Source organism: Notechis scutatus, chromosome 6 (assembly GCF_049901735.1).
Source record: "Notechis scutatus isolate UNSWTSFEM ecotype Mainland chromosome 6, rNotScu1.2, whole genome shotgun sequence".
Lineage (NCBI taxonomy): Eukaryota > Metazoa > Chordata > Lepidosauria > Squamata > Elapidae > Notechis > Notechis scutatus.
In genome coordinates this window covers 8,549,645-8,575,797 of record NC_142014.1, presented here as the reverse complement: position 1 = coordinate 8,575,797, position 26,153 = coordinate 8,549,645, and the positions used below count along the sequence as shown (strand labels likewise).

General features: G+C 37.5%; 1 protein-coding gene and 1 long non-coding RNA gene across 4 annotated transcripts in view; one reads left to right on the top strand and one right to left on the bottom strand.

Annotated features, from left to right (window-relative positions):
* LOC148130114 (uncharacterized) overlaps positions 1–26,153 on the top strand; it is a 91,758-nt gene that overhangs the window by 56,186 nt on the left and 9,419 nt on the right. The window lies entirely within an intron of this gene.
* Positions 20,999–26,153, bottom strand: part of CAV1 (caveolin 1) — a 51,806-nt gene continuing 46,651 nt past the window's right edge. For 2 of the 3 annotated variants that reach the window (XM_087969310.1, XM_087969311.1), the window contains exon 3: positions 20,999–24,754. In XM_087969310.1, coding sequence (XP_087825436.1) covers positions 24,413–24,754 — 342 coding nt within the window. In that variant the 3' untranslated portion in view covers positions 20,999–24,412. The remainder of the gene's footprint in view (positions 24,755–26,153) is intronic. The other variant, XR_015750261.1, reaches the window with a different exon arrangement.

Below are 26,153 nucleotides of genomic sequence, written 5' to 3'. Positions count from 1 at the left end.
AGGTGGCTAGAAAAGATGATAGGGAAACATGTAGATTTTAAATCTAAACTGTTTTAATTAGGTGTAATATCAGAAAAATTAGATAAGAAAAGAATGTATTTAATATTACATGTCATAACAGCAGTGAGTATTATATTCATGCATTGGAAAAATGAGACACCATGGGATTATATTGTAAGTTTTTTTAATTTTTATTGGTTTTTAAGACAAACATAGACAAACAAAACAAAAACATCAAGCCATAATCCATATATATACATACAGTGTGTTGGTTGGTTTACAAATTGTTTTGTGCTTCCATTTCGTAGTCTTCAATTACAATTACATTGTATATATTCTCATATTTTCAATCAAATATTAAATACATTAATATCATTGTTAATCAATCATTTGACTATACTTTTATTTATTCATGTTTTATGAAATAATCCATAATTTGTTTTATGACAGTTCATATTATCATCTCAAATCTATCCTACAATCATTTTGCAGATATAATAAGAAAAGAATACATCTTTATATATTTATTATTTTCTAAGAATCTACATATTTCATTACCATGTTTTATTGTCTAACCATTGATAGATCCCAAATTTTATAAAATTGTTTATCATCTTGTTCTCTGATTTCAAATGTCAATCTACTCATTTCAGCACATTCCAATATTTTCTCCTGTAATGGTATTTTTTCATTTTTCCAGTTTTTGGCAAATACAATCCCTGTTAATACATTTACAATCAGGTATTTCAATTCTTTACTATATATTTCAGGTAAAATTCCCAATAAAAATATCTCTGGTTTCAAGTCTATATGCTTTTTTGTCATTTTTTCCAACCACGTGTGGATTTTAGTCCAATATTTTTTGGCATCCGCACAAGTCCACCACATATGGTAATATGAGCCAGGTATCTGATGACATTTCCAACATTTTTCAGATTTGTTCTTGAACATTCTTGCTATTCTTGTCGGGGGAAAATGCCACCTGTAAAACATCTTATACAAATTTTCTTTATATGCTGTTGACGTTGTCATTTTATAATTTTGAGACCACAGTTTTTGCCATTTCTCTAGATCAATCCCATATCCAAAATTCTTCCCCCAAGCAATCATAGTTTCTTTAACTTGTTCTTCTTCTAGTTTAATTTCTGATAAATATCCATACAATTTTTTAATCACCTTTTCATCACTACCTGTCAAAATCTTATCTAAGTCAGTCAGTTTATCATAGAAACTTTCTGTTTTAGAATCTTTGTCATACCTTGAATGTATTTGCGCATATGAAAACCAATTCATCTTTATACCTTGTTCCTCTAATTTTTGCATAGATTTAAGTTCACTCCTTTCATTCAATATTTCACCATATCTAACTGTTTGTTCCTTTTTATATATTATAGGATAAGAAAATGCTTCAATAGTCGATAGCCAGACTGGAATTTTCAAATAACATTGCCTTTTAGTCTTCTCCCAGTTTAACCACAGAGACTCCCGTGTTATATTGTAAGTTTCTGACAAATAAATAAATAAAAAATGTTGCATTAATTCAGAGTGAAAAATCCTGGGTGGAGTTTCACAGCACACAGGTCGATTGCTTTCCTTAGTATGTCCTTTTAAAGCTTTCGCAAAGAAAAAGTTGGTTTTATTTCCTTGTTTTACTTCCAATGCCCCTTTCAATGATGGAAGGGCAAATGGGAGATTGTCCAGGGGTGAAATTACTTGAATGAGGCTTAAGTTTAAATTCAATTTAAAATTAAAATGTTATTAAGGCCAGAGAAGCCATGCCTCCTGTAGAAATAGCCTCATAAAGCTAATTTAAACTTAAGGGGAGGAAGAGAGAAAACAATTTTTCATCAGAGTGTTTTTGAGGTGTCTCCTTTTTCTGGCTTCACCTGTGTCCAAAATATTGATCTGGCAAAATCATGTACCTGAATTACCAGAGAATTCAATGAGAAAATTGGTGACCAATGGTAGTGAGAAATGATGAAAGGCAGAAGGATTAAAGCCCAGGGCAGTTAAATTAGTCTGTTTGCTCTGCAACTGCAGTTTTCCAAATCACCCAGTTTTTGCATTCCATTTCAGACCCAACAAAGGTTCTTTGCCAAGGTAGATGTGGGCAGTGTCCTTCTTCTCACCTTTCTCCCTTCCCTTCCTTTCCCTTTCTTCTTCTCTCCTTCCTCCCTCCCTTCCATTCTCATCTGTCTTTCCTCCTGTCCCCTCCCCTCCCTTCTTTCTATTTCTTTTCCCCTTTCTTTCCTTTTTCTTTTTTGGATTCCTATTTCTCTTTCCCTTTACTTTCTTCCTTCTCAACCCCCTCCTTGTGTTTTTCTCTTCCCTCTTTCCTTTCTTTTACATAGTTTTTCCTTTTCTTTCTATATATCTTATTTGTTTCCACTCCCTTTCTGTTACCCCATTTAAAGGAGGAAATCCAAGATTTAAGGAAGCAAAATCTGGACCTTGTGGGTGGACAATATACCAGAAAGAGGCCCTGGCCCACCCAGCCACAGCCACCTGACCGCTGTGAGTCATTATAGTCTTATGTGGAACTGGCCCTTTAAGGGCCACCATAACGCTAATGTGGCCCTCGGTGAAATTTAGTTTGATACCCCTGCACTAGAGGGATTATTATTTATTTAATTAATTAATTTGTTAAATTTATTTACCGTGTGGCTCCTCTAGGTGAATTAGAAACATTAGTAGGAAAATTAAATGACTTTAATATGCTAGCAGGTTTTAAGATTAATGATCAGAAGATGAAGGTGTTAAAATGAAATTAGAAGATTAAATAGAAGTACTGGGGTGTTGTGACTGGAAGGTTTGAGCCTGCTGTGAGCTTTGAGTCTGATGTATCAGAAGACACAGGTTCGAGTGATGAGGAAGGTTTGGCATTGGAATTGGAGCCTGCTCTAATGAGAGATGCAGACGTGAGCCAGGAGGATGAGGGAGTGTCGGAGACACCATCCTCTCCAGAACCTTCCACTTCAATCATGCCTCAGGTGTCAGCAGCTGATCCACAGAACATACCAGAGTCCTTGAGTGATGATGAATGTTGGGTTGATGCAAGGACTAGACGCAGGTTGAGACGTCAGGCACAATTTGAAAAGAAACGTCAAGTCAGAGACTAATTAGAGAGACTGATACGCCCCTTCAAGGAATATAAGGAGGCGTGTTAGTTAACGGTCCTTGTCCGGATCAAACTTCGTTAGTTACTGCGGAGCTTTGAAGAAGCCTTCTGTTCCTGATTTATCTTGTGGCTCGTTATCTTGGTTTGAAGACAGTTTCTGGGAAAGCTGCCAACGACGATTACAGAGACAAGTTAACTCTGTGGTTTCTGGTATTATTTGTTCGTGTTTATTTCTTTGAGACATTTGGACTCTCACTTGTGGCTACAAGTGAGACAGAACACTTGGGTATTTATATGACAAGTATGAATTGTATGTTATTTCAAAATAATTATGTTAAGACATAGAATAAAATTAAGATCATGTTAAAAAGTGGGAAATTAAAATGATCACTGTTAAGAAGAATGTTTTGATAAAAATAAATGTTTTGCCTAGAATGATGTTTTTGTTTCAGACCATGTCAGTCATATAATGGCAAAAATACATCTAAATATATATGGCAAGGGAAAATAGTTAAATATAACTTTTCATTTGACAACTGTGATACATTTTTTTTGTAAAATCAGGTCTGATTCAACTTATGACCTTAATGATTTCCAGTGGAAATCCTGGTCCTAATTGTAGACCAACTATAAAAACTATGAATGATAGAAAGGAATATTAATTATCAGACTTAAGCAAGCTTAAGGGGAGTTTCTCTCTTCTGTAAGAAATCTTACGGGAAATCACTCCTCTGAAACTACCTTTTGTATTGGGAGAAAGTTGGGGTAAAAGAAAACCCTTCTCCTAGTATAAAAATTATCTTCAGAGTAATAATGTGTGTAAACTACAACAGGGAAAGAAAAGGCTAAGTATTTCTAATTCTAATAATATTTAGAATAAATATAATTAGTATGTTTTAAATGCTCCTGCTTTCATTAGGTTTGAAGCCCTGCGTAATCTATTGATTTCTGGAAGTTAAATGGGTGTAAAATGAGAACAACACAATGAATAATCCCCGCAAGTGTGAAAGCTTTAGAATACTGCCAGAGAATTGCAAAGAGTGATTTATCAATCACACAAGCATTTTATTTTATTAAACTTGGCTTGGTGCCCAATCCTTTGGCATTTTAAATGTAAACTTAGACCAAAATATATTGCTTTATGTTGAACGTTTGTAACCTTTATGGATCATCTCAAGTGGAAGCACAGAATTAAAGGTCTTTATTATTGATGTGGAAAAGATTATTTCTCTACTGTTCTCAGTCTGCAGATATCCATCATAGTCCCCGAAGCATTCTTCATTAATTCTTCTCTTCTAGAAGCTAAACCTGTTTGTTTGTTTGTTTATTTATTTAATATAGTTTATATATACTGTGTTTCTCATATAATAAGGCCTGGTCTTATTTTTTTTTGAGCCCCGAAAAAATGGCTAGGCCGTCTGACTTAATTCCCCCCCCTTGCATCTTCGGGCTGGCGGCGACGGCTTGGATGTTGACCTCAGCGTTGGTGGGGCACTTCGTATCGGGGTCAACGCAGGCAGCACCATATCCGGGTGTGCAACAAAAGTACTTCCTAACGGCAAGCCCCCCCACCATTCCCCCCCCATTTCGCATGTTTTAATATAGGCCTTAATTTGGGGGGAGGGGCTTAATTTCATTTCATGCCTATAAAACATGCTGGGACTTCCTATTGGGGGAGGCCGTATTGTTGGAGAAACAGGGTATTACTTTTAGTTCAGGGGGAGGCAGTGCTTTCATTGTAATGGCCTTAGTTATTTGCATGCTTATTGTCCTAAGAAATTTAAGTCATGAAATCCAGCTCAATAAAATTTCAGAGAGAATGAATCATCATACCACAAGGGAAAAATGGACTGTAAATAAATAATGAAACTAAGAGAGATCAGTTTCAATCTTGTTTTCCTGATTCAAAGATGAAGTGCGCATTGATTCTGGTCCTACGAATAACCTTGTTAAGAAAAAGGAAAGATTTATTCAATTAGACACAGAAATCAGCAATTTATTTAACAGATTGGTAAGTTATTTTAACAAGGAGAATACCAATAAGGTTTTCTTACATTCTTTTGGATGTATTGAATGTGCCAAATGTAGAACAAATACAGTTAGCTTCCAATAAAATATGCCACAAAAGAATACAAAGTAACATTTAAAAACAATCATTGTTATGGGACTTAAAATCATCATCCTTCAAGAAATTGCAATGGATTGTGTATTGTAGAGAATAAGCTGGGAAAAATGCAGTCACATAATTTATTTAAGATTATGGCACAGAATGATGGAGCGTATAAATCCAGATGGTGTTCATAAATTATAGGAAAGAAAAGGATTGAGATAAAAGCCACATGCAACTTAATCCAATTGACTCTGATAATGAAAAGCTAAAGCAAAATCTCTTATTTCCTGGAAGAAAAGAGACAAAGCAGCCCCTAGAATTGTTCCGTCGTAATATGTGTGGGTCAGCGCAAGTAACGTCATGCATAGACAAATACTTATTGACTTTTATAGATGATTGCTTTAGTACTTGTTTTAGTGAAGAGCCAAATACAACCCACCCCCCAAAATTGAAGTAATATGCAGCTTTGGTGAGGTACACATTTGGGAAAACGTCCCAGTTATCCATAAGTATTGAAGATGAATGTATGATAGATAAAAAGAAAAAGGACTCTAATGAGCAAGACACTCTACTTAGATTGGAATACCGTATATCTCAGAACAGAATGATGTAAAAGGCTAGAAAAATTACTATCTAACAAAAATCATGATATGCAAGATGCCGAGCTTATAAATTCAAAAGAAAAGTAGCAATACTGGCAATAAAAACAGGTTATCAACCAAGATCCCATATGACGTGCTATGAATTATAGCAACAAAGGAAGCCTCGGGCACACCAGGAGTGTTTGGTATTAAAGTTTATGTTTATATTTCAGGAATAGAAGAGAATCTCAACTGAACATCTCAATTGGCCTTTTAAAATACATCTAATACAGATAGTCCTCAACTTTCAAGCATTTGTTCAATGACCATTCAAAGTTAGAGTGACGCTGAAAAAGTGACCAGTCCTCACACTTGCAACCATTGCAGCGTCTCCAGTCACATGATCAAAATACAGGTGTGTGTATTTACAACAGTTGCAGAATCATGTGATCGCCATTTGCACCCTTCCCAGCCATCCTCTTTCAAGCAAAATCAATGAGGGAAGCTGGATTCACTTAACGACCATATTATTCACTTGACAACTGTAGCACTTCATTTAACAACCATGGGAAAAGAGATTATCAAATCAGGCATGACTCATTTAACAACCACCTCGCTTAGCAACAAAAATTCTGGTTCCAATTGTGATCATGAATTGAGGACTACCTCTACTGCAAAGTATGCCAAATTCTAGGATTCTTAATACATGCAACGTTGCTTATTGTGATGACAAAAAATAAAGAGGATAACCCTGAATACCTTGTCATTCAGATGACCAATGAATTCAGTCCATAGCCTTCAATGGGGTGTTCACCATGGACCTGAACTTCAACAGCAAGACCCAGGAGGGAAAACAAATGGGGCACTGATGCTAAAATGCCCAAAGAGATTCAACAATGGGTTTTCATTCCATTTTTCCTACATTACCAGAAACAACAGTTTGAAAAGGCCTGGAAAGTCCATGAAAAGACATTGAGAGAATGTTAGCGGTTGAATCTTTGGAATGAGAAAAGCTGTGGAATCAGAAATTAAAGCAGTCCATTAGGAATTGATTAATCTACCCACAGGGAAGGCAACCATGGGATGTAAATGAGTTTTCAAGATCAAATAAGATGTAGAAAGGAATCTCGAGTGCTATGGAGCTAGACTGGTAGCTATAATTCCCTCCAAAAAGGCAAAGAAAGTAGCAAGATGTTTGCACCAGTGATAAAGCATGCTTCAGTAAGAATATAGGCTCAGCTTAGCTGTATAAGGATCATGGGAGTTGTTCATCTTGTTGTAAAGACTGCCTTCCTGCATAGAGAAATGCAGCTGCCATCTGACTTATTAAAACCAGGAAAGAAAGACTTGGCATGCAAGCTTCACGAGACAGATTAAGGCCTGGGGCAAGCAGCAAGACAGCCTGGAATGAGAAACGAAAGCCGGTGCTTGTCCAGGGAAGGTTGGTGTATGGTTTTATTCCAGATTCAAAGGCAACAGACGGGCATGTATCCTTACTAGGTAGATAATATTGTCATTATTTACACCCACCCCACCCCCTGCCACAAAAACAAAAATCCCAATAACCCAGAGGTTGTTTTAAAAAAAATGCTTTAACATAGAAATGGAGATGAAAAAACTGGGAAACATGTCGTACCGCTTAAAGTTCCGGATGGAAGGAGAATAAGATGGAAGCCAAGAAGACAAACACACTTCTTTAATGCTGGGAGCTGATTGAAGCCAACAAAAATAGTATGCCAATAGAAACTGAAAGTATGGAATAAACGTCAATAAACTGCTAATACAAGCTGGAAAATTCACATTGTGGGTGGTGCTTTGCTTTACAGTACACTTTCTTCTCACTTTGAAGCAGTATTGTCAGCTGGTGCTCCGTTCAAAATCCAGGGAAGAAATACTTAGACTCTTGTAATTAGAGAAAAGATATCTTTTACTGGAAATGAAGTGGTAGCAACAAGAGAATTCTGAATCTGGGGAAATAAGCACGTACATCACATATATCAAGGGAGTAAAATGTTCCCACCCCCAACAGTTCAAACGGTTCTTCTAATTAAAAGTTGTGAACCTCAGCATGTGGACATCTCCAGGTGGTGTTGATTAGTTGACCTTGGCTTACTCAGAGAAAGGTTTGCAGTTGCGCAGAGAAGAGAAAGCTAAGCAGGAAGTAGAAACCCTCCCCAGTTTATACAATATCAGTCAGTAACACTTTGAGCTCACGTCCCATACATTTCCCCCCTCCACCCCCTGTTACCCATGGCAGCCAGAAAGAAGCAAAGGAAAGGAGGAAGATCTTGAAGGCTGACACAGTGTTTTCAAATCTGGTAATTTTAAGATGTGTGAACTTCAACTCTGAGCTGGTCAGGATTGAACTGCTTGCAGTGGGCTGGCATACTACATTCTAACCACTGTGTCACCATGGCTCCTTTGGAATTTCAATTTTAATATATTGGTTTTTTTTATTTTACCCCAAATTATGAAATATTGATACCACTGCATCTAGATTAATCCAAGGCATCAGTGGGATGCAGGCAGCACTTGAACACCTCTCCTCCAGTCCGAGGGAAAAACCGCTCTCCACAGAACCAGTCCCTGTGACATAAATTTGAGGTCAAGCTATTCAAAATAGCATTTTTCAATAGTTCTTTTATTCTTGTTATTCGGACATAAAGCAAAGCAAATGTACAACTAAGCTTAATTCGTTCTTTTATATTTGTACATGTACTTATCTAATTTTAAAGTTATCTTACTATAATAAGCTATGCCCAGGCTATTCAGGTCACTATGCCCAACAAGGCTATTTAAAAAAACTATGCCCAACAAGGCTATTCAGATGACTATGCCCAACAGACTACTCAAGTTGTGTAAGTATTGTTTGCCCAACTAGGCTGCACATTCACAGAATACTCACATTCACTCTCAATACAGGTGATCAGGCTGCATTAGAGCAGACTGGGAAGCAGATTCAGGGCATCCCCTGCTCCAGGAAGAGTCGTCTCAAACTTTGAGAATCTGGGTTCATAACAGTCTTATCTTTATACCAGAGGTGGGTATTCAGCAGGTTCTGACCAGTTCTGGAAAACTGGTAGTAGAAATTTTGAGTAGTTCAGAAAACCGCACAGCTGGATCATCAAGTGCCTGTATGTCATTGGAATATGCAAATGCATTGGCATTTTCACTGCATATGCAATGAAGCACTGGAAAACAGAACTGTTTATTGGAAGTGAAAGCTACGGACTGGTCAACATCAAAAGGGATTTTCCAGGGTGATTCTTTGTCACCTCTGCTGTTCATCATCACCATGACCCCCCTGTCAACAATCTTACAGAAAACTAACCTGGGTTATCAAACTGCTAAAAATTCACAGAAAATCCCTCACCTGCTGTACATGGATGATCTGAAGTTATATGGAAAATCAGAAATTGAAATCCAGTCATTGACCAATACAGTTCAAATTTTCAGCACTGACATCAGCATGGAGTTTGGCCTGGACAAATGTGCCACAGTGGCACTGAAGAAAGGGAAGATTGTAGAAAGTGATGGAATTGAAATGCCCAATGGACAAACCTTCAAGTGCCACCAACCTGAAGCTTATAAATACCTGGGCATACTGCAGCTGGACAATATCACAACGACGGAATCCCCAATTATAACTTCAAAAAAGGCAACTATGATCTTATAGACAACGATCTCTCATCCCTTGATTGTCAATTTCTATGCACTGGATGCAATACTGTAGAAGACCATTACAACGTATTTTTACTTGAAGTCAAAAGAGTCATCAAACTATATGTACCAATAACAACTCCCAAAACCAGAAAAAACAAATTACCCATAACAATAAGGAAGCTTCAATCCAAAAAGAAATCACTTTGGCGGAAAAACAAATCTGGTCACGTTGCCAACTTCAAAAGCTGATACAAAAATTTATTCCACCAGATAAAAACTGAATGCACTAATTATCATATTAAACAAGAGGAAAACCTTCTATGCACCAATTCCACCTGCACTTTCTACAATTTTGTAAACAACAAACTAAAAGACTCAAGGTCCATCCCACCCCTGAAAGGACCTAATGGTAAAGACTGCAACGACGACACTATTAAAGCCAACCTCTTTAACACATTCTTTGGCTCAGTATTTGTAAACAGCAATGGATCATGCCCAGTATTTCCTAGTCAAACCACAGACAACTACAATGATCTAATACATATCCATTTTACAGAAGACATTATTCAAAAAGCACTGCGCAATCTAAAACCATCTCTATCTATTGTATTGGACGGAATATGTGCCTACTTCTTAAAAAAGCTACCCACTGCCATAGCCGAACCTCTAAGCATAATCTTTGAAAAATCTTTCAGGACCAGCTCCTTGCCAAAACTATGGTCACAAGCCACAGTCATCCCCATCTTGAAAAAGGGAGACCCCAGCCTAGTTGAAAATTACAGACCAATCTCTTTATGCTGCATCACCTGTAAAGTCATGGAATCAATTATTAACCAATCCATCATCCTCCACTTAGAGACAAACAACCTACTCTCTAATAAACAATTTGGTTTAAAAAAAACTATCTTGTAAATTTGTAACTTTTACACTGCAAAAAGATATGGACTACACAACTCAATCAGGGCAAAGCAATAGACGCAATCTACACAGACTTCTGTAAAGCCTTTGATTCAGTGGTACACAACAAACTACTCCTCAAACTAAAATCTTATGGTATCTCTGGACACCTTCATAACTGGATAGAAGCATTCCTGTCAAACAGACAACAAATGGTCAAAATTGGGAGTGTTCTGTACCTGTCAACAGTGGTGTCCCCCCAAGGCAGTGTTCTAGGACCAACTCTTTTCATACTCTACATAAATGACCTCTGTGATCATATCAAGAGCAACTGCGTTCTCTTCACTGATGATGTAAAGCTATTCAACACCACAGACAATACTGCTACTCTTCAAAAAGACCTTGACTATGCATCAGAATGGTCAAACAAATGGCAACTTCAAATCTCAACAAATAAATGCTGTCTTACATATTGGCAAAAAAAATCAGAAAATAAAATACAGGCCGAATAGTCAAGACTTTGTTGATGATCCAAACTCTGTCAAGGATTTTGGAGTACTCATCTCTAATGATCTAAGTGCTTGAGCCACTGTAACTACATAGTCAAAAAGGTGTTAAGAGTTGTTAACCTAATCTTACGTAGCTTTTCCTCTGGTAATATATTACACTACTAACTAGAGCATACAAAACATTTGCTAGACCAATACTCGAATACAGCTCATCAGTCTGGAACCCACATTACGTATCTGATATTAGCACAGTTGAGAAAGTCCAGAAATATTTCACAAGAAGAGTTCTTCACTCCTCTACTCGTTGCAGAATACTTTATGCCACCAGACTTGAAATTCTAAACCTAGAAAACCTAGAACTATGCCACCTTTGGTCCGATCTAAGTATAGTATATAAAATCATACATTGCAATGTCCTACCTGTCAATGAATACTTCAGCTTCAACCATAACAACACTAGAGCAAACAATAGATAACTGAATAATTCAAGGTTAATCGCACCAAACTTGATTGCAGGAAATACGACTTCAGCAACAGAGTGGTCAATGTCTGGAATACTCTACCTGACTCTGTGGTTTCTTCCCAAAACCCCAAAAACTTTAACCTTAGACTGTCTACTATTGACCTCACCCCTTTCCTAAGAGGTCTGTAGGGGGCGTGCATAAGCGCACCAACATGCCTACCGTCCCTGTCCTATTGTTTCTTTTATTTTTTATTTTTTCTTATATGTATCCATGTATTCCTAACTATGTTTTTACTTATACCTATTATCTTGTAAGCAATTGACCAACCAACCAACCAACCAACTAACCAACCAAATAAATAAACAAACAAACAAACAAATAAATAAATAAATATCAAGCACGGGCAAGTGAAAAATGTGGTCAGCAAAGAATACACACAAAGGGTCAGAAAACTTCTAAAAAGCAAACTGAATGGCGGTAACACCATCAAGGCTATAAATACCTGGGCCATACCCATCATCAGATATATTGCTGGGATTCTAAACTGGACACAGGCAAGAGCTGGACAACCTGGATAGGAAAACAAGAAAACTGATGACCATACACTATGTGCTGCACCCGCGTAGTGACGTCGACAGGCTATATTTGCCCAGAAAAGCAGGCGGCAGAGGACTTTTGCAAGTGAAGCAGACAGTCGAAGAAGAGAAGCATGCTCTGGCAGATTATATGAAAGACAGCGTTGAACCAACCTTGATGGAGGTCAACAAGAGGAAGCTGCTCAAAGTGTAGCAAAAAAGAATCATTATAGGAAAACAGTGATGCAAACTCAGGCTGACAGCTGGTGTAACAAAGCACTGCATGGACAGTTCCTTGAAAAGATCCAAGGAAAAGTAGATATGGAAAAGACCTGGTTATGGCTGACCAACAGAACACTGAAGAAAGAAACAGAAGGCCTGATTCTTGCAGCCCAAGAACAAGCCATCAGAACAAATGTAATCAAAGCCAGAATAGAAAAGTCTGCTGATGACCCCAAATGCAGACTCTGCAAAGAAGCAGATGAAACCATTGATCACATACTGAGCTGTTGCAAGACAATAGCTCAGACTGACTACAAACAACATCACAACACAGTCGCTCAGATGGTCCACTGGAACTTGTGTCACAACTACCATCTGCCTATAGCAAAGAACTGGTGGGATCATAAGCCTGAAAAAGTGGTTGAAAATGAGCATGCAAAACTACTGTGGGACTTCTGAATACAGACTGACAAAGTTCTGGAACACAATACCCCAGATATCATGATTGTGGAGAAGAAAAAAGTGTGGATCGTTGCCATTGCCATACCTGGTGACAGCATAATCTATGAGAAACAATTTGAAAAAGTCACCAGATATCAAGACTTGAGAATCGAACTGCAGAGACTCTGGCATAAACCAGTGCAGGTGGTTCCAGGTGGTGCATAAAGACCTAGGCAAGCACTTAAAAACAATTGGCGCTGACAAGATCACCATTGGTCAGCTGCAGAGGCCACCTTACTGGGATCTGCTCTCATAATCCCCCGATACATCATGCAGTCCTAGACACTTGGGAAGTGTTTGTGATATGAAACCCAGCACGGTTATCTCGTCTGCTGTGTATGCTGTCATTTTTGTGTAGTAGAATAATAATAATAACAATAACAAAACAACAACAACAATAATACTAATAATAATACATTATTTACATGCCAATTTACAGTTGCTACATTGCAATTCACAACAGCCATGAGGAAAGGAACAGAAGCTACATTATTTTTATTCCAGGTAAGCATTTTAGCACCCTTGGTTGAAGCCAGCATTGGCCAGAAAACAAACAGTGCCTATCTGAAATATAGTTTGTTCACTGCAGTTATCTGATAAAACAACCAATTCTAAACACAGCAGATATAGTGTAACTTAATATTAATATAGCCTGGAATTCCAAGGCTATTCCACTAAAGAATTTAGTCTGGTTTGATCCCACTTAGATGAAACTTATACCACCTGGAGTAACATCTTATTATGTTTCAGTCCTTTCTATGCATTTCTTTGTAAAAGGTGAGATCCCAAAAATATACAGAGATCCTGAACATTAGTGCTCAGAAGGTGCTATAATGTCAAGCTCTTTTGCAAGTCTGGGGGTGAAGATGGGTTTATTCTTGATTAAAAGTTCACACTTCAAGGAGATTGGAAAAATTACTGCTAAACTTGTGAAAAATGTGTAACATATGGAGATTTATAAAAACACTTTGACAGGCCTTATCCCACATGAGATGTTTAAAACAATCTGTAGACTAATATGCATAGGCAATAAGTCCATATGGTGCAGCCATTTGATATGACACAATAAATTACATGCCATGAAAACTCCTTTAATCATCTTCAAGGCCTTGACCCATTTGATCAGACGCTCAAGTTCTCAGGTTCTTCTAGGGATGGGGGATAGGGCTGAAGTTTTTTTTAAAAACTGGCTCCCATAGTGCAACGTCCAAGTGCTGCAATTCTTCAGTAACGAATTACCACTAGAAGAATAACAATGTCAGTATTTCTTGCAAGAGAGAAATAATTTGATGCTGAACATCTGTCTGGCATTTATTTCCACTTCCTGGCTCCTCTTCCCTCCTCCTGGAGCAGAGGTCAAGGCACAGGTGCTATTGATGTGAAACCTCCTGCCTTAATGTTCGATGGTTCTTCTAAAGAACAGCTGGAGAAGAGCTGGGTTTAGACATGCTTATGTCAAGATCTCTGGAGTTCACATTAGTGGTTTCCCAGTGATATCCAAAACTGAGCTTTTTTTTTGTGGAGAACATAACAGTTTTGAAAGTCTAGGCACACTTTAAATGTTTTTTCCCTCTTTTCCTAATAGTTAGAATCCTGTTTGTCTGTGTTGCTGAATAGCTTCTGGATCAAAATAAGGTTTCTAGTACAGATTTCTGTCCCCCCCCCCCCCCCCGTCATTTCATTTCTACTCTATTGTACCTCAACAGTCAGCTAGGTAAAACATTTACTGAAATTAATTAATCATAGGCTATCCTTCAAAGGAGGTGTATCTCAAGAGAAGCTTACAAATACTTCAAAATCTAAAAAAGTAGGTTGCATTCCAAAGTGTGAAGTATACAATGAAGCAAATTAAATAAGCTGTTAAATTAAACTAAACCATTAAAATGGCTCCTGGGTACCGGAAATTAGGTTAATTCAAATCATAATTAGTGTATTAAAAATAGTTAGGAAACTTGCTGTGCACCTTCAAAAACTTTTGGCTTATTCAATTTGGTTATTTTACACATTTGGAACATACTGCACTCCAGACAAGCATCTCTTCATGACTTCTGGTAAAATGAGACAATAGTAGCCAATGAAATTTGTCCTAACTTATTAGGTCATTCAAGATCAAAGGTTTTTTATTTTGTTTTGTATATACAAATTTCTGGAGGCCCTTTTAACAGACAGCCACCAGATGGCAACATCTGCATTCAGTTTATCAAGGCGTGCCTATTAGGGAGTAACATTTTTGTAAAAGCTTAGCATGTTATGTTTTATTTCCTTGAGCACATAGGATTGTATGACTAAATGATTCGATGCAGCCTGTTTTTTTCTAGACATTTTGGACCACAATGCCCCTAATTCCTGGGCAGTATGTCCAATTCTAAATTGGGGAAGACAGCTAGGCAAAAATGGGAAGGTAAGAAGAATTGAAAAAAATATTTTTCCATAGTTAAGAATGGTTAGATTTTAACAGAAAGTGAGCAGTACATATGAATGTAATGCAGATAGTACTCAGTTTACAGCTGTTCATTTAGCAATTGTTCAAAGTTACAATGGCACCAAGAAAAGTGCCTCACAATCTGTCTTTGCACATATAACTGTTGGTAGAAAGGCAAGAGTAAGTTTGAAATTACTACAAGACTCTTCTCATAGAGAAAGCTTTGGGTTGCCAAACTGGGAATTATACTACCAGACAGCTGCTCTTACTTGGTTAAAAGAATGGATAGCTCTAAGTCATAGACAACTATTAACATTGGAGGGACATGATTTGCAACTGGGGTGGCATGCCTCCCTATGGTATGGGAAAAATAAAACACACAAATATTTTCCAGGGAAATTAGAAATACTTTGTTTTCAGTATGGGCAAAATCCAACGAGAAACAATATTTGAAAATACCAGTCTGGCTCTCCATGATGGAGGCAGTGACATACTCAAATGTGATGGATATGGGAAAAATCATAAGATATAAGGATATTTTGAATGAGAAAGGGGAATTGAAAAACAAACAGGAATTGAATAGGCAAGGGATAGACTTAACATGGTGGCCGTACGTACAAATACAATCTAGATATCAATAATATGCTAAAATATATGGTTTTCATAAAGAACCAACAGAACCAGATCAAATTTTAATAGGACTGAAGGAGAAACTAATTAAAAATTCTGTAATTATTTATTGAGTATTAGAATGGAAGAAGAGCAAGTAAAGGAAATCATGATAGCATGGGCCAAAAACTTTGGGCACTCTATACCGGGCTGGAAAGAATCCTTTTTAAAAAATGGCGGCTTTCTTCACCTTCGGTGAATGCTGCTGGGATCAAGGATCAAGGACACAAATGAAAGAAGGGGAGGGAGGAAGCAACCGGAAGCCTGTCCTTCTCTCTGGCTCAGCTCTCAGTCTCTCTCTCGCTCCTCCACCAGCACAGGAAGAAACTGCTTCAAAAGAGCGGGGCTTTTCCTGTCGCCGAAGCGCCCGTTTCTCCCCACCCCGTCCGCCCGCCTGCCCGGCGCGCCCTTGTGCCCGCGGGAGATTCCAACCAGTGCTCCGTTCTGCCTGCCTGCACCTTCGTTAATGGTTGAATCGGAACAACCGGCTGAGTAAAAGAGCGAATAGTTATTATTCTCAGCGAAGCTGTCCCAAACAACCAGGAAACTACAGGCAGGCAGGCAGGCAGGCAGAGGCGGGACACTGTGGATTGAAGCGGGCGGGCGGGGTGGGGGGGTGGGGGTGAAACGCAGGCGCTGGAATAGCTGCGGCGACAGGAAAAGCCCCCCCCTTCTCTCTCCCCGGTCCTTGCAAAAATTTTCTGGTTGAAACCGGTCCCTGGTACAAAAAGGTTGGGGACCACTGCTCTATAGAATTGGATAAATGGCAAAAGTTGTAGGACAGAAAGTATAAACTAACAATGTCCATTGCATATAAAGAAAATTTATACAAAATGTTTTATAGATGACACTTCCCTCCAGCTAGATTAGCCAGGATGTTTAAAGATATGTCCGCCAAGTGTTGGAAGTGCAACCATATCCCGGGTTCATACTACCACATGTAGTGGATGTGTCCAAAAGCAAAAAAAAATTGGACAACACTACACATCTGGATAGAAAAAAATGATAAAGGAATATATAGATCTAAAACGGGAAATATTTCTGTTGGGTATTATACCAAAAAAATACAGTAAAAGGAACATGTATTTAATAGTACATGTGTTAACAGCAGCCAGAATCATGTTTGCGCAACATTAGAACAGCGAGGAGATCCCTACAGAAGAGAAGATAATGAAAAAAAATCTTAGAATGTGCAAAGAAATGAGTAGAGTAACTCTTGAAATTAAAGAAAAGGAAGACACTGAATATTTTGAGATATGGGATTTATTCTATCGATAGTTAAATAAGAGAAACAGAATTTTTAAAATTACAAGAGAAAGATTAATTTTATCCTTATGGATTACTACTGTAAGCTATTATTAATTCTAATTAGTATAAATAATTAATATGTATTAATATTATGAAGGAAAAACACTGGTATTATAAGATTATTGCTAGAGAATAAGCATCCCAACAATCATGTGATTAAAACACAGGCAAGGGTCACGACCCTGGGACACTGCAATGGTTATAAACACATGGCCATTGCCTGAATTTGTTTCTTCATTTACTTCCCAGCAAAAATATAAAATTATGTAGCCACTAAGAGTGTGCAGGCTTCATCAATCTATTTTGAAATTTGTTTTTCTATTAACTCCTACCCCCATTTCACTGCTTCTGTCAGATAGTATTGTTTTGCCCATGGATTCTCAGTGAATTAAAGTAGTGATTCGTAGTACATTCGAGTAAGATCATGCAAAATTGGGATGCACTTCTGGTGTGTTTAGCTAACAACAGTAATAACAAAAAGAAATCCTTAATCTTTTATTTATGTGTAAATGTTTTTAAAAAAATGAAAGCATCAAATCAAAGGAACACACATTTTTTTTACATGCAGCCAGTTTAGAAGATCAAAGGAGACAGAGTGAGATTGGCATTCATTCAACTTGAGAGGCATGAGGAATTTTTTTATTTTGGCAATAGTGGCATAGATACTCTTGGGGCCAATCCTAGCTGTACTGGATTTCTCTGTTGATAGTTAATAGGCATCTCTCCAATGTCCTAATAGCAACCCAGTGAAAGCCTGTAAATGACCATAAATGACAATTGTGGACAATGACTGGCTCTTTCTGAAGGTTAGGTGTGTGTGTGTTTGTGTGTGTGTACGGACATATATTCCATATATACTGTATATATTATATATTCTATTTCTTTTGCTCAGTCCTCTTCCATAAAGAAATTAGAGAAGAGTAAACTACAACCAAAAAGAGACACAAAGAAGGATAACTGAGATATAGACAGAACAGTTCAATTTTATTCTACTTCACCCTCTCTGCACTCTACTTTCTATTTCTATTCAATTATTGTAAGACTTTCAGTCAGCCTCTGCCATTATATTCTATTCACCAGCAGCCGATTCCATTCTTTACCCTGTCAGCTTCCTCAGGTCCCTTGTTCCTTTTCCAATGACTCAATATTTTCTGTCTATTGTGTATGTGTTTCTCTCTAATAAATCCAGAGCTTTAAACATGTATAAAAATCATTTCTGCTTTCCTCAGTGTCTCCAGTGTTCGCCTTAAGCTGAAGGTATTTCTTCAGTCACAATCCTTTTTATGCTTGTTTGCAGAGTTCATTGTACAGATAAATCCATGATGTACTGCTTGTTCAGGCATATTGTTGATTATTTACATTTATTTATATGGAGACTGTCCAATCTATAGATAAATCTGGGTAGGTTACTTCTAAAATCATTAAACAATAACATAAAAAAGAACTGTATATATTTATGAATAGACACAGCACACCAAAAAAACTAAAGTAATTACATTTGGGGACTCAGACAGCAACCATCCTAACCCCATGCCTGAGAACAAAACCAGATCTTCAAAGACTTCTAGTATAACTAAATGATATAAAATTAAGATGTGACCGCCAGAAAAAGTGTCTAGAATGTCCTGTATAAAAGTGGTTCAAATCTATGTTGGAAATGTGAATAACAATCAGAGTAATTTTTACTATGCTTGGTGGACATGCAAAAAAGCTAGAAGATTTTGGATTCAAGTGCATATACAGTACTGATTCAGAGGATTTTAAAGACTGATATACAAGGGATTGATGGATAAACATTTGGAAAACAGTCGTGGACTTTTATTTTTATATGTGGAAACAACAGTTGAGTTATTATAGGCACAAAATTGGAAAGATTTGGCAATATCCAAATGGAAGAATATTTGGTGAAGATGATAGAACTTGATGATGAAAGAGAAGACAATGTCATCTATGCTTATTGATGACTGAAAACAGGTTTCTTGCATTAAACAGAAAAAAATAAACTTATGTTCTATGGTTTTCATGATTAAATAGGATAGATTATAGAAAGAAGAGAGTCACGATGTACTTTAGAGAAAGTGGTAAATCTACAATTAAACTTATGCACCAAAGGTGCTTTTTCAAGAGGCAACTGGACTTTCTCATTTTTCTTTGAAGACATTGCACTTCTCATCCAAGAAGCTTCTTCAACTCTGACTGGATGGTGGGGAATGGAAGGATTTATACTTCTTACAGACAGCAGGTCATTTGCATTCTTTTAGAGAGTCATTGAGGCCACCTGGAGGTTTATCTATGTTGTAGGGGCACCTGAGTGTGGAGTCTTCTTGGAACTATTGAAAGGACTGTGTTATAGACTGGAGATAGATGATGTCATATCCCTCCACCTCTGTTTAGAGAGGACTGTTCAATTTTGATAGCTTCTTTGACTTCTTTTCAAACCAACAGTCCTCTCTGTCCAAAATGTGGACTTTGCTGTCTTCAAGAGTGGCCTTTGTCTTTTCAATGCAGATGGACTGCCGAATCTTGTCCTGAGGGGTTTGTTCTTCTGGATTGTGCCATGCATTTATGATGTGGTTGTTTTGTTTCCCCAATGTACGGATCTGTACATAGTTCACTGCATTGTACTGCCCATATAACCCATATGAGTGTATTACAGTAGTCCTAACTTGACTAAGTCATAGTCATGAGTGACTGTCAGAAGGGCCTCCTACTGTAGGAAAGGGGATAATTGGTGCACTAGGCTCATCTGGCTACAGCTGCCATGTGCTCTTCAAGCAGGATCTGTGAGTCCTGGACAACCCCCAGATTGCCCACCATTTTTAAATTGGGTTGCAGAACTCTATCCAAAAGCAAAGATGGACTGGCCAAATGGAAAGACCAAACAGAGCCACTTGGTGTTGTCCAAATACGAGTCCATGTTTGTTTCTTCCCATCCAGACCCATACAACTTTCAGGTGCTAAATCACAATATCACTTGGACAGCCTAGGGTTAAGATGTGTATTTTGGGATATCCTCTGCATATTGATTAATAGAGAATTCCAAACAGACGGATAACCTCACTCTACAATTTCATGCATATGGTAAACAGGAGAGAGGAGAACATTGAGCCCTAAGACACCCCATAGATCAAGGATGTCAAACTGGCGGCCCACAGGCTGGATGCATCACATGCAGGCCACACCCACCCCAGCTCTGCGAAGGGGAAAAAAGTCACAATACATCATGTGACAGCAATGTGACGTGGCAAGTTTGACACCTGTGCCATAGATGAAGGACTGCGGACTTGACATAATCTTTCCTGTCAATGCCAACTGCAACTGGCCATAGAGGAATGAGAATCACTGTAAGATAATGACCCGTATCCCAAACCAACTATTCCAGAAAGATATCATGATTGGTAGTATTGAAAGCTGCTGAAGGATCAAGGAACACAAAAATGTATGCACTGCTTCTATTCTGCCACTGCTTAACAAGGGCAACCGATACTGTCTCTGTATTGTACTCCAGTCTGAAACCCAACTGAACCCAGATAGTTCACTTCCTTCAAGTGCTCTGTGGAACAAGAGTATTACAGAAGTCAAGCAGATATTTTTTTTTTTGAATAAGGCAATCATTATCCAAGGAGGAGGATTTCACATTCTCTAAAATTCAGATGTGCTTCCCAAAAATTGGAAAATTGAGCCACTGTCCTTAAGTCATGATGTGGATTGGTTGGTTTTAGCAGATAAGCATGGCTTATTGAGTAAACCATAGCTAAACAGACCATAGCTTAGAGTAATACGTGAACCTGGCCATTCTACATCGAAGTGTGAACCCAATCAATCTGCAAACTTATTCAGACTTTGACAAACTACCATATGGAAGCTGCAGCGAACAGACTATAGTTTCTCGAACTATCCAAAATCTTGTACTAATAACTAGAACTTATTTTTAAAGAGAAGAATGATTCAGACCAGTGTTTGTATTAAAACAGCTTTTATTGTGCAGATTGTAACCATGGCTATTGAACATGCAGAATTAAAAAAAATGGCAGTTACATCTTGTAAGCATATGTGAATATCTTGGATCAATAATGTCATTTGCTTTGAGATGCACTTTCTGAATATACCATTCTAGGCAATATATTTCAAAGTGTTTTTTTTAATTATATAAAACTAAAATATGTTTACATTCTCACAAAAAGTGTGCTGTTGCTGTATTACAACTTATATAGATATATCTATCTATCTAAATAATATATCTTATTTATGTACATTATAAAAATTATGCCAGACCAGTGTATGTTTTAAATGCAAAAGGAAAACATATAAAGTTATTTATATTTCAAAAACTGGTGTTCAAAACACACACAAAAAAGCACTTTTATAAAATGTCTACTTCTAGTGTTTAGAGTTACAGTACTGAAAGCTGATTGAAATTTTATAGGGATTTGCTCCTGGGTAAAACTGATATTTGTGGGTAATATTCTATAGTGCTTGTAGCAATTGCACTTATATCCTGCACCATAGTGTTTTACAGCATTCTCTGTGCACTTTACAATGCCAGCATATCAGCCCAACAATCTGGGTCCTCATTTTACTGACCTCAGAAAGATGGAAGGTTGACTCAACCTTGAGCCCTATCAGGACTGAACTCTAGGCTGTGCTCAGAGTTTGCTTGCAATACTGATATTTTAATCACTTCACTAACAGGGATCGTCTACTAATTTCTTGGCCAACAGAATTATTGCAATGTTACATTTATTGAGCAAACTGTATATAACTACATTCTCATTACTTCATGTTATTTCAAGCTCATCTCAATGGTCTGGACTACATGTTCAACCTGTCATGAAATGAATACATTTTATATTAACCATTTTTGAGCAAAACACATGAATAAACACTACTTCCACATTCCATACCAGCATTCCATAGCTTAAGGTCCTCAACTTCTGGACTTCAGTTTCCATAATTCCTAACCAGCATTCTAGGGGATGGAATTTATGGGAAGTAGAGTTCAAAACATGTGGAGTGTACTACTTTGAGAAAGATTATTCCACTCCCCACAAAGTTTAGTTGGGATATAAATATATTATTAGCATAGGATAGTGATAAAAGAAAAACAATTCTACACCTGTATCTACTGCAACAATTGCCTACTGTCAATAAAATACTCATCCTTTATTCCAAATAATGAGCTGCTATGATCCTGTATCAATGCACGTGGACATGAAAGATAAATCTATCAACTAATTATTTAATGTGTTAGAAATGTAATTTAATGAAGGACACCAAGGTTATTCTTAGTAAAACCTGTATTAGCAAAAAGCAAGGCATTTACAGACCATCCAAGCAATTTTGGTATGTTAGTTTCATTTACCCTTTCAGGACTGGTCCTGTCACGTAGCAGAATGAAGTGTTGAGGAGAGACGAGTGGATTTTTAATTTTATTATACAGGGGCAACTTTAGGTTGGTGTAGGAGAAGAGAGGTGCCATTTGAGCTCCAGTTCAGATAAGCAACATGTTTGGGATCAGCACTTGCCTTCCTCACTTGATGGAGACCAATCTCTTCATGAATATGCTTAGGCTTGCATTGAAAAAATTGACAGATTGAAGCAATCAGACAATTAAAAAAAACTAGCTAGGGCATTATTAATAATTATGCTTAGGACTGTACCTGGAACCTATTCTAGATTCAAGCAAGCCATCTAGTTTCTAACAAAAGCTGAACACACTTTGAAATTCCTCAGTTTTATATTTAAGAAAGCTCATCCTGTTTAATAGGAAAGCAGCACATTCATGCAAAAACTAACCTCTCACTTCATTGTCACTGTGGTGACAGTAAAGATTCTGCAACACGATATTAAACAACGCGATAAATGCTTTATTTCTGTATCTTTTGTACAGTTTTATGCACCTGGAAGGCTCCTTGAATTATGTATAGCTCAGTTGAGAAGGGGTGGGAGGGAAAGGTGAACCGTAACATAGTGCTGCCCAAACCACTTGTATGGTTGATTAGGGAAAAGTTAGCAATGTGTAAACAGGACTAGCAGACTTGGGAATTTGCTTGGATTTAATGAATTTGTTTTAAAGGTTCTTCAAACTGTCTCTCATAGAAAACAGCCAAATCACTCTTAAAATCCAATTTATAGTTGGCATGATTCAACACAATTTGTACATACCTTGCTATCTACTTTTAAGAGAACAATTAGACCCTTTGTAGTAAGTTTTGTTTAAATTAGTTAGAACATCTGTTCTTAAGAATGATGCTAAAAAAAATTAAACACAAGTGTCCTTGTTATTTTAATCTAGGGATAATTTAACTTTCAATATGTGCACGCCATAAGGATTTTCTTGATGGAAGCATTTTCAGAAAATAAATCCAACCAGATTCCTACCTTGACTTTTGGTTTATATATGGAAAGTTTTAGAAGTCTTTCTTCAAAGATAAAATTGTGTTGTATTTCTAAAGAGCTATCTGTTCAGATCCTGCCATTTCTAGTTAAGAAGATTTCAAGGAAAAGGGTCCATTCTTTGCATGAAGCTTCGCATGCAAGTGTCACCAGGGTTTCATAAATTATTTGGTTAAAGCAAAGCATTAAGGCCACCCTTTACATTTTCTCTTAGTGACATATATTATATATTTATAATCCAAATACTCTCTCATGGGGACCACAAGATAAGACAGAAGGAGCACTAGTAGCTTTTTGTCAACATGCCCAGTTATTTGAATTGAAAGCTTTGTCTTTTTAAAGACACTTGATCTCCTTTTCTCAGCACATATGTTACAGTAGTCATTTCTTTAAATCTGTGTGTGGCAATTAGATATGGTCACTACAGTAAAGCGCTACAGTCATCTGACAATACATCTATAAAAGGAACATTCTGTTGACGTCTGCCAGCTTGTTGCCATGTGCATTACGCTGCAGTAGCTTTTATACCTCTTTTACTCACAGTAAAATGAAGAGCAGCGTGAAAGTGCTGGAAAGCGTATTTGCAGTTCTGCATTATAATCAATGTGAGTTTAATTTGCAACAAATGAATGGAAGGGTTAAGCAAAACAGAACATTCATCAAAGGTCAGCAAAACAACAAGCAGGTAAAATGGACGAGCAGCTATTTAATTTGTGTTTGTTTAATGCAAATTGACTTTCCTCCTGAAAAAAAGTAAATAGCATAAATCCAGGAAGGATTAAGTAGCAAAGAAAGTTAAAAAAGGAATTATTTGCTGCATTCAAGTTGGTTGGTTTTTTTTTTTTTTTTGGTTTTTTTTTGGAGTGATGCTGTTAAGTGCCGGTCACTTTATTAATTTATGGAGGCCTTGAGACTGGCATCAATCTATGAAGGAAGGGGGAGGAAAAACTCATTTCTTCAGCTCCTTGAAATGTCATTTATGCTTCCTTTCGTACTGTTACTCTGATAAAGCTCAGCATTTTGCCAACAGCCTCATAGAATGGGTCACAGAAGGTATGGACAAAGATAGAATAAACTCGGCCAATGCACTGGATTTCAATTAGGTAGCTTCTGATACAAGGCACCACAGCCCAGATGTGGAAGAATGACAAAATGGCAAAATAAATGCCCCAGATAAGAGCCATGGGAATGCCAAAGATTGCAGACAATAGGCGATAAAACCAGTATTTTGTCACAGTGAAGGTGGTGAAACTGGCCTTCCAGATCCCATCGAAACTGTGGGTTCCTGCAGGTTCGGCAATCACATCTTCAAAGTCAATCTATACACAAAAGATGACATAAGTTAGAATGAAACTCATAACAGACGTTCCAACACATGCACTTTTAAGTCACAATCAGCAGTATCCACAAGTGGAGGCCAAAAGAGTCAAGGTGGCAGTTCCCAGCATGAGGTTGAAGTACCATTCCTTTTTTTTTATGAATGTTGCATAATACTGACATTTTTCATCTCTGCTCAGGATGCCCCTGGCCACAAGCTAAATAAATGGACAAACATTTCAATGCTACATATGAAAAAGAAAGCCACGTTCCATATTCCCTTTCAAATCATCTGCCTTCCACACCAGAATTTTTACCTACACCCTAAAAGCTCATTACATTTACATCTGCAGCATGCAGAGCAAAATAGCACTCATGAGTTATTCACACTTTTTACAACTGAAATGCTAAAGGGATGGAACTGTAGTAGAAAGATCAAACCAGTAAGTCCAATCATGCTTTTCAGCAAAATTTCTATGCACTACACCAGCAAAGAATAAGAGGATGAATAGAGTGCCACACAGCTTAGATTTCTGCATTGACAACTCTAGAGAGAAAAAACAGATCTTCCACTGACACATTATGCACAGCTCAAGTGAACATGTGCATTCTGCATATTTTGGAGCTTTTAAAATGGTTCTGAAGAGGAAGACTTGATGGATTGATGAAGGCATCTTGAATCTCAATATCAGGAAAAGTCAATTCTGTGAGCTCAGCAGACCAACCCCCCAAAATTAGGTAGTCCTCAATTTACAACAGTAACAAAGCTGGCCAATTACACTCATAGATCGTGACAGCCATAAAATTGGGTCATCACATAACTGACCCAATTTTACAATATTTTTTGTCAACAGGTGTAAAGCAAATGCAGGTAATCGTCAACTTACAACAGTTCATTTAATGACCATTCAGAGTTACAACGGCACTGAAAAAAAAATGACTTATGACCGTTCTTCATGATCAAAATTCAGATGCTTGGCAACTGCTTCATATTTATTATGGTTTCAGTGTCCTGGGATCATGTGATCAGCTTTTGAAACCTTCCGACAAGCCAAATCAATGGGAAAGCCAGATTCGCTTAACAACCGTATTACTAACTTAACAAATTCAATGATTCACTTAACAACTGCGGCAAGAAAAATTGTAAAATGGGTCAAACTCACTTAACAAACGTTTCACTTAGCAACATAAATTTTGGGCTCAATTGTGGTCTTAATTCAAGCGCTATCTGAACTTAATTATAAAGTGAATGGTTCGCTAGGGAGTGTTTTTCCTGAAAACTGGAAATAAATGCTGGTTTTTGGCAAAAACATTGCAAACTGTGGTCATGTGACTGCAGGATGCTGCCAAACACTATAAAAGCAGGCTGATTGCTAAGTCCCCAACATGTGGTCATCTGAC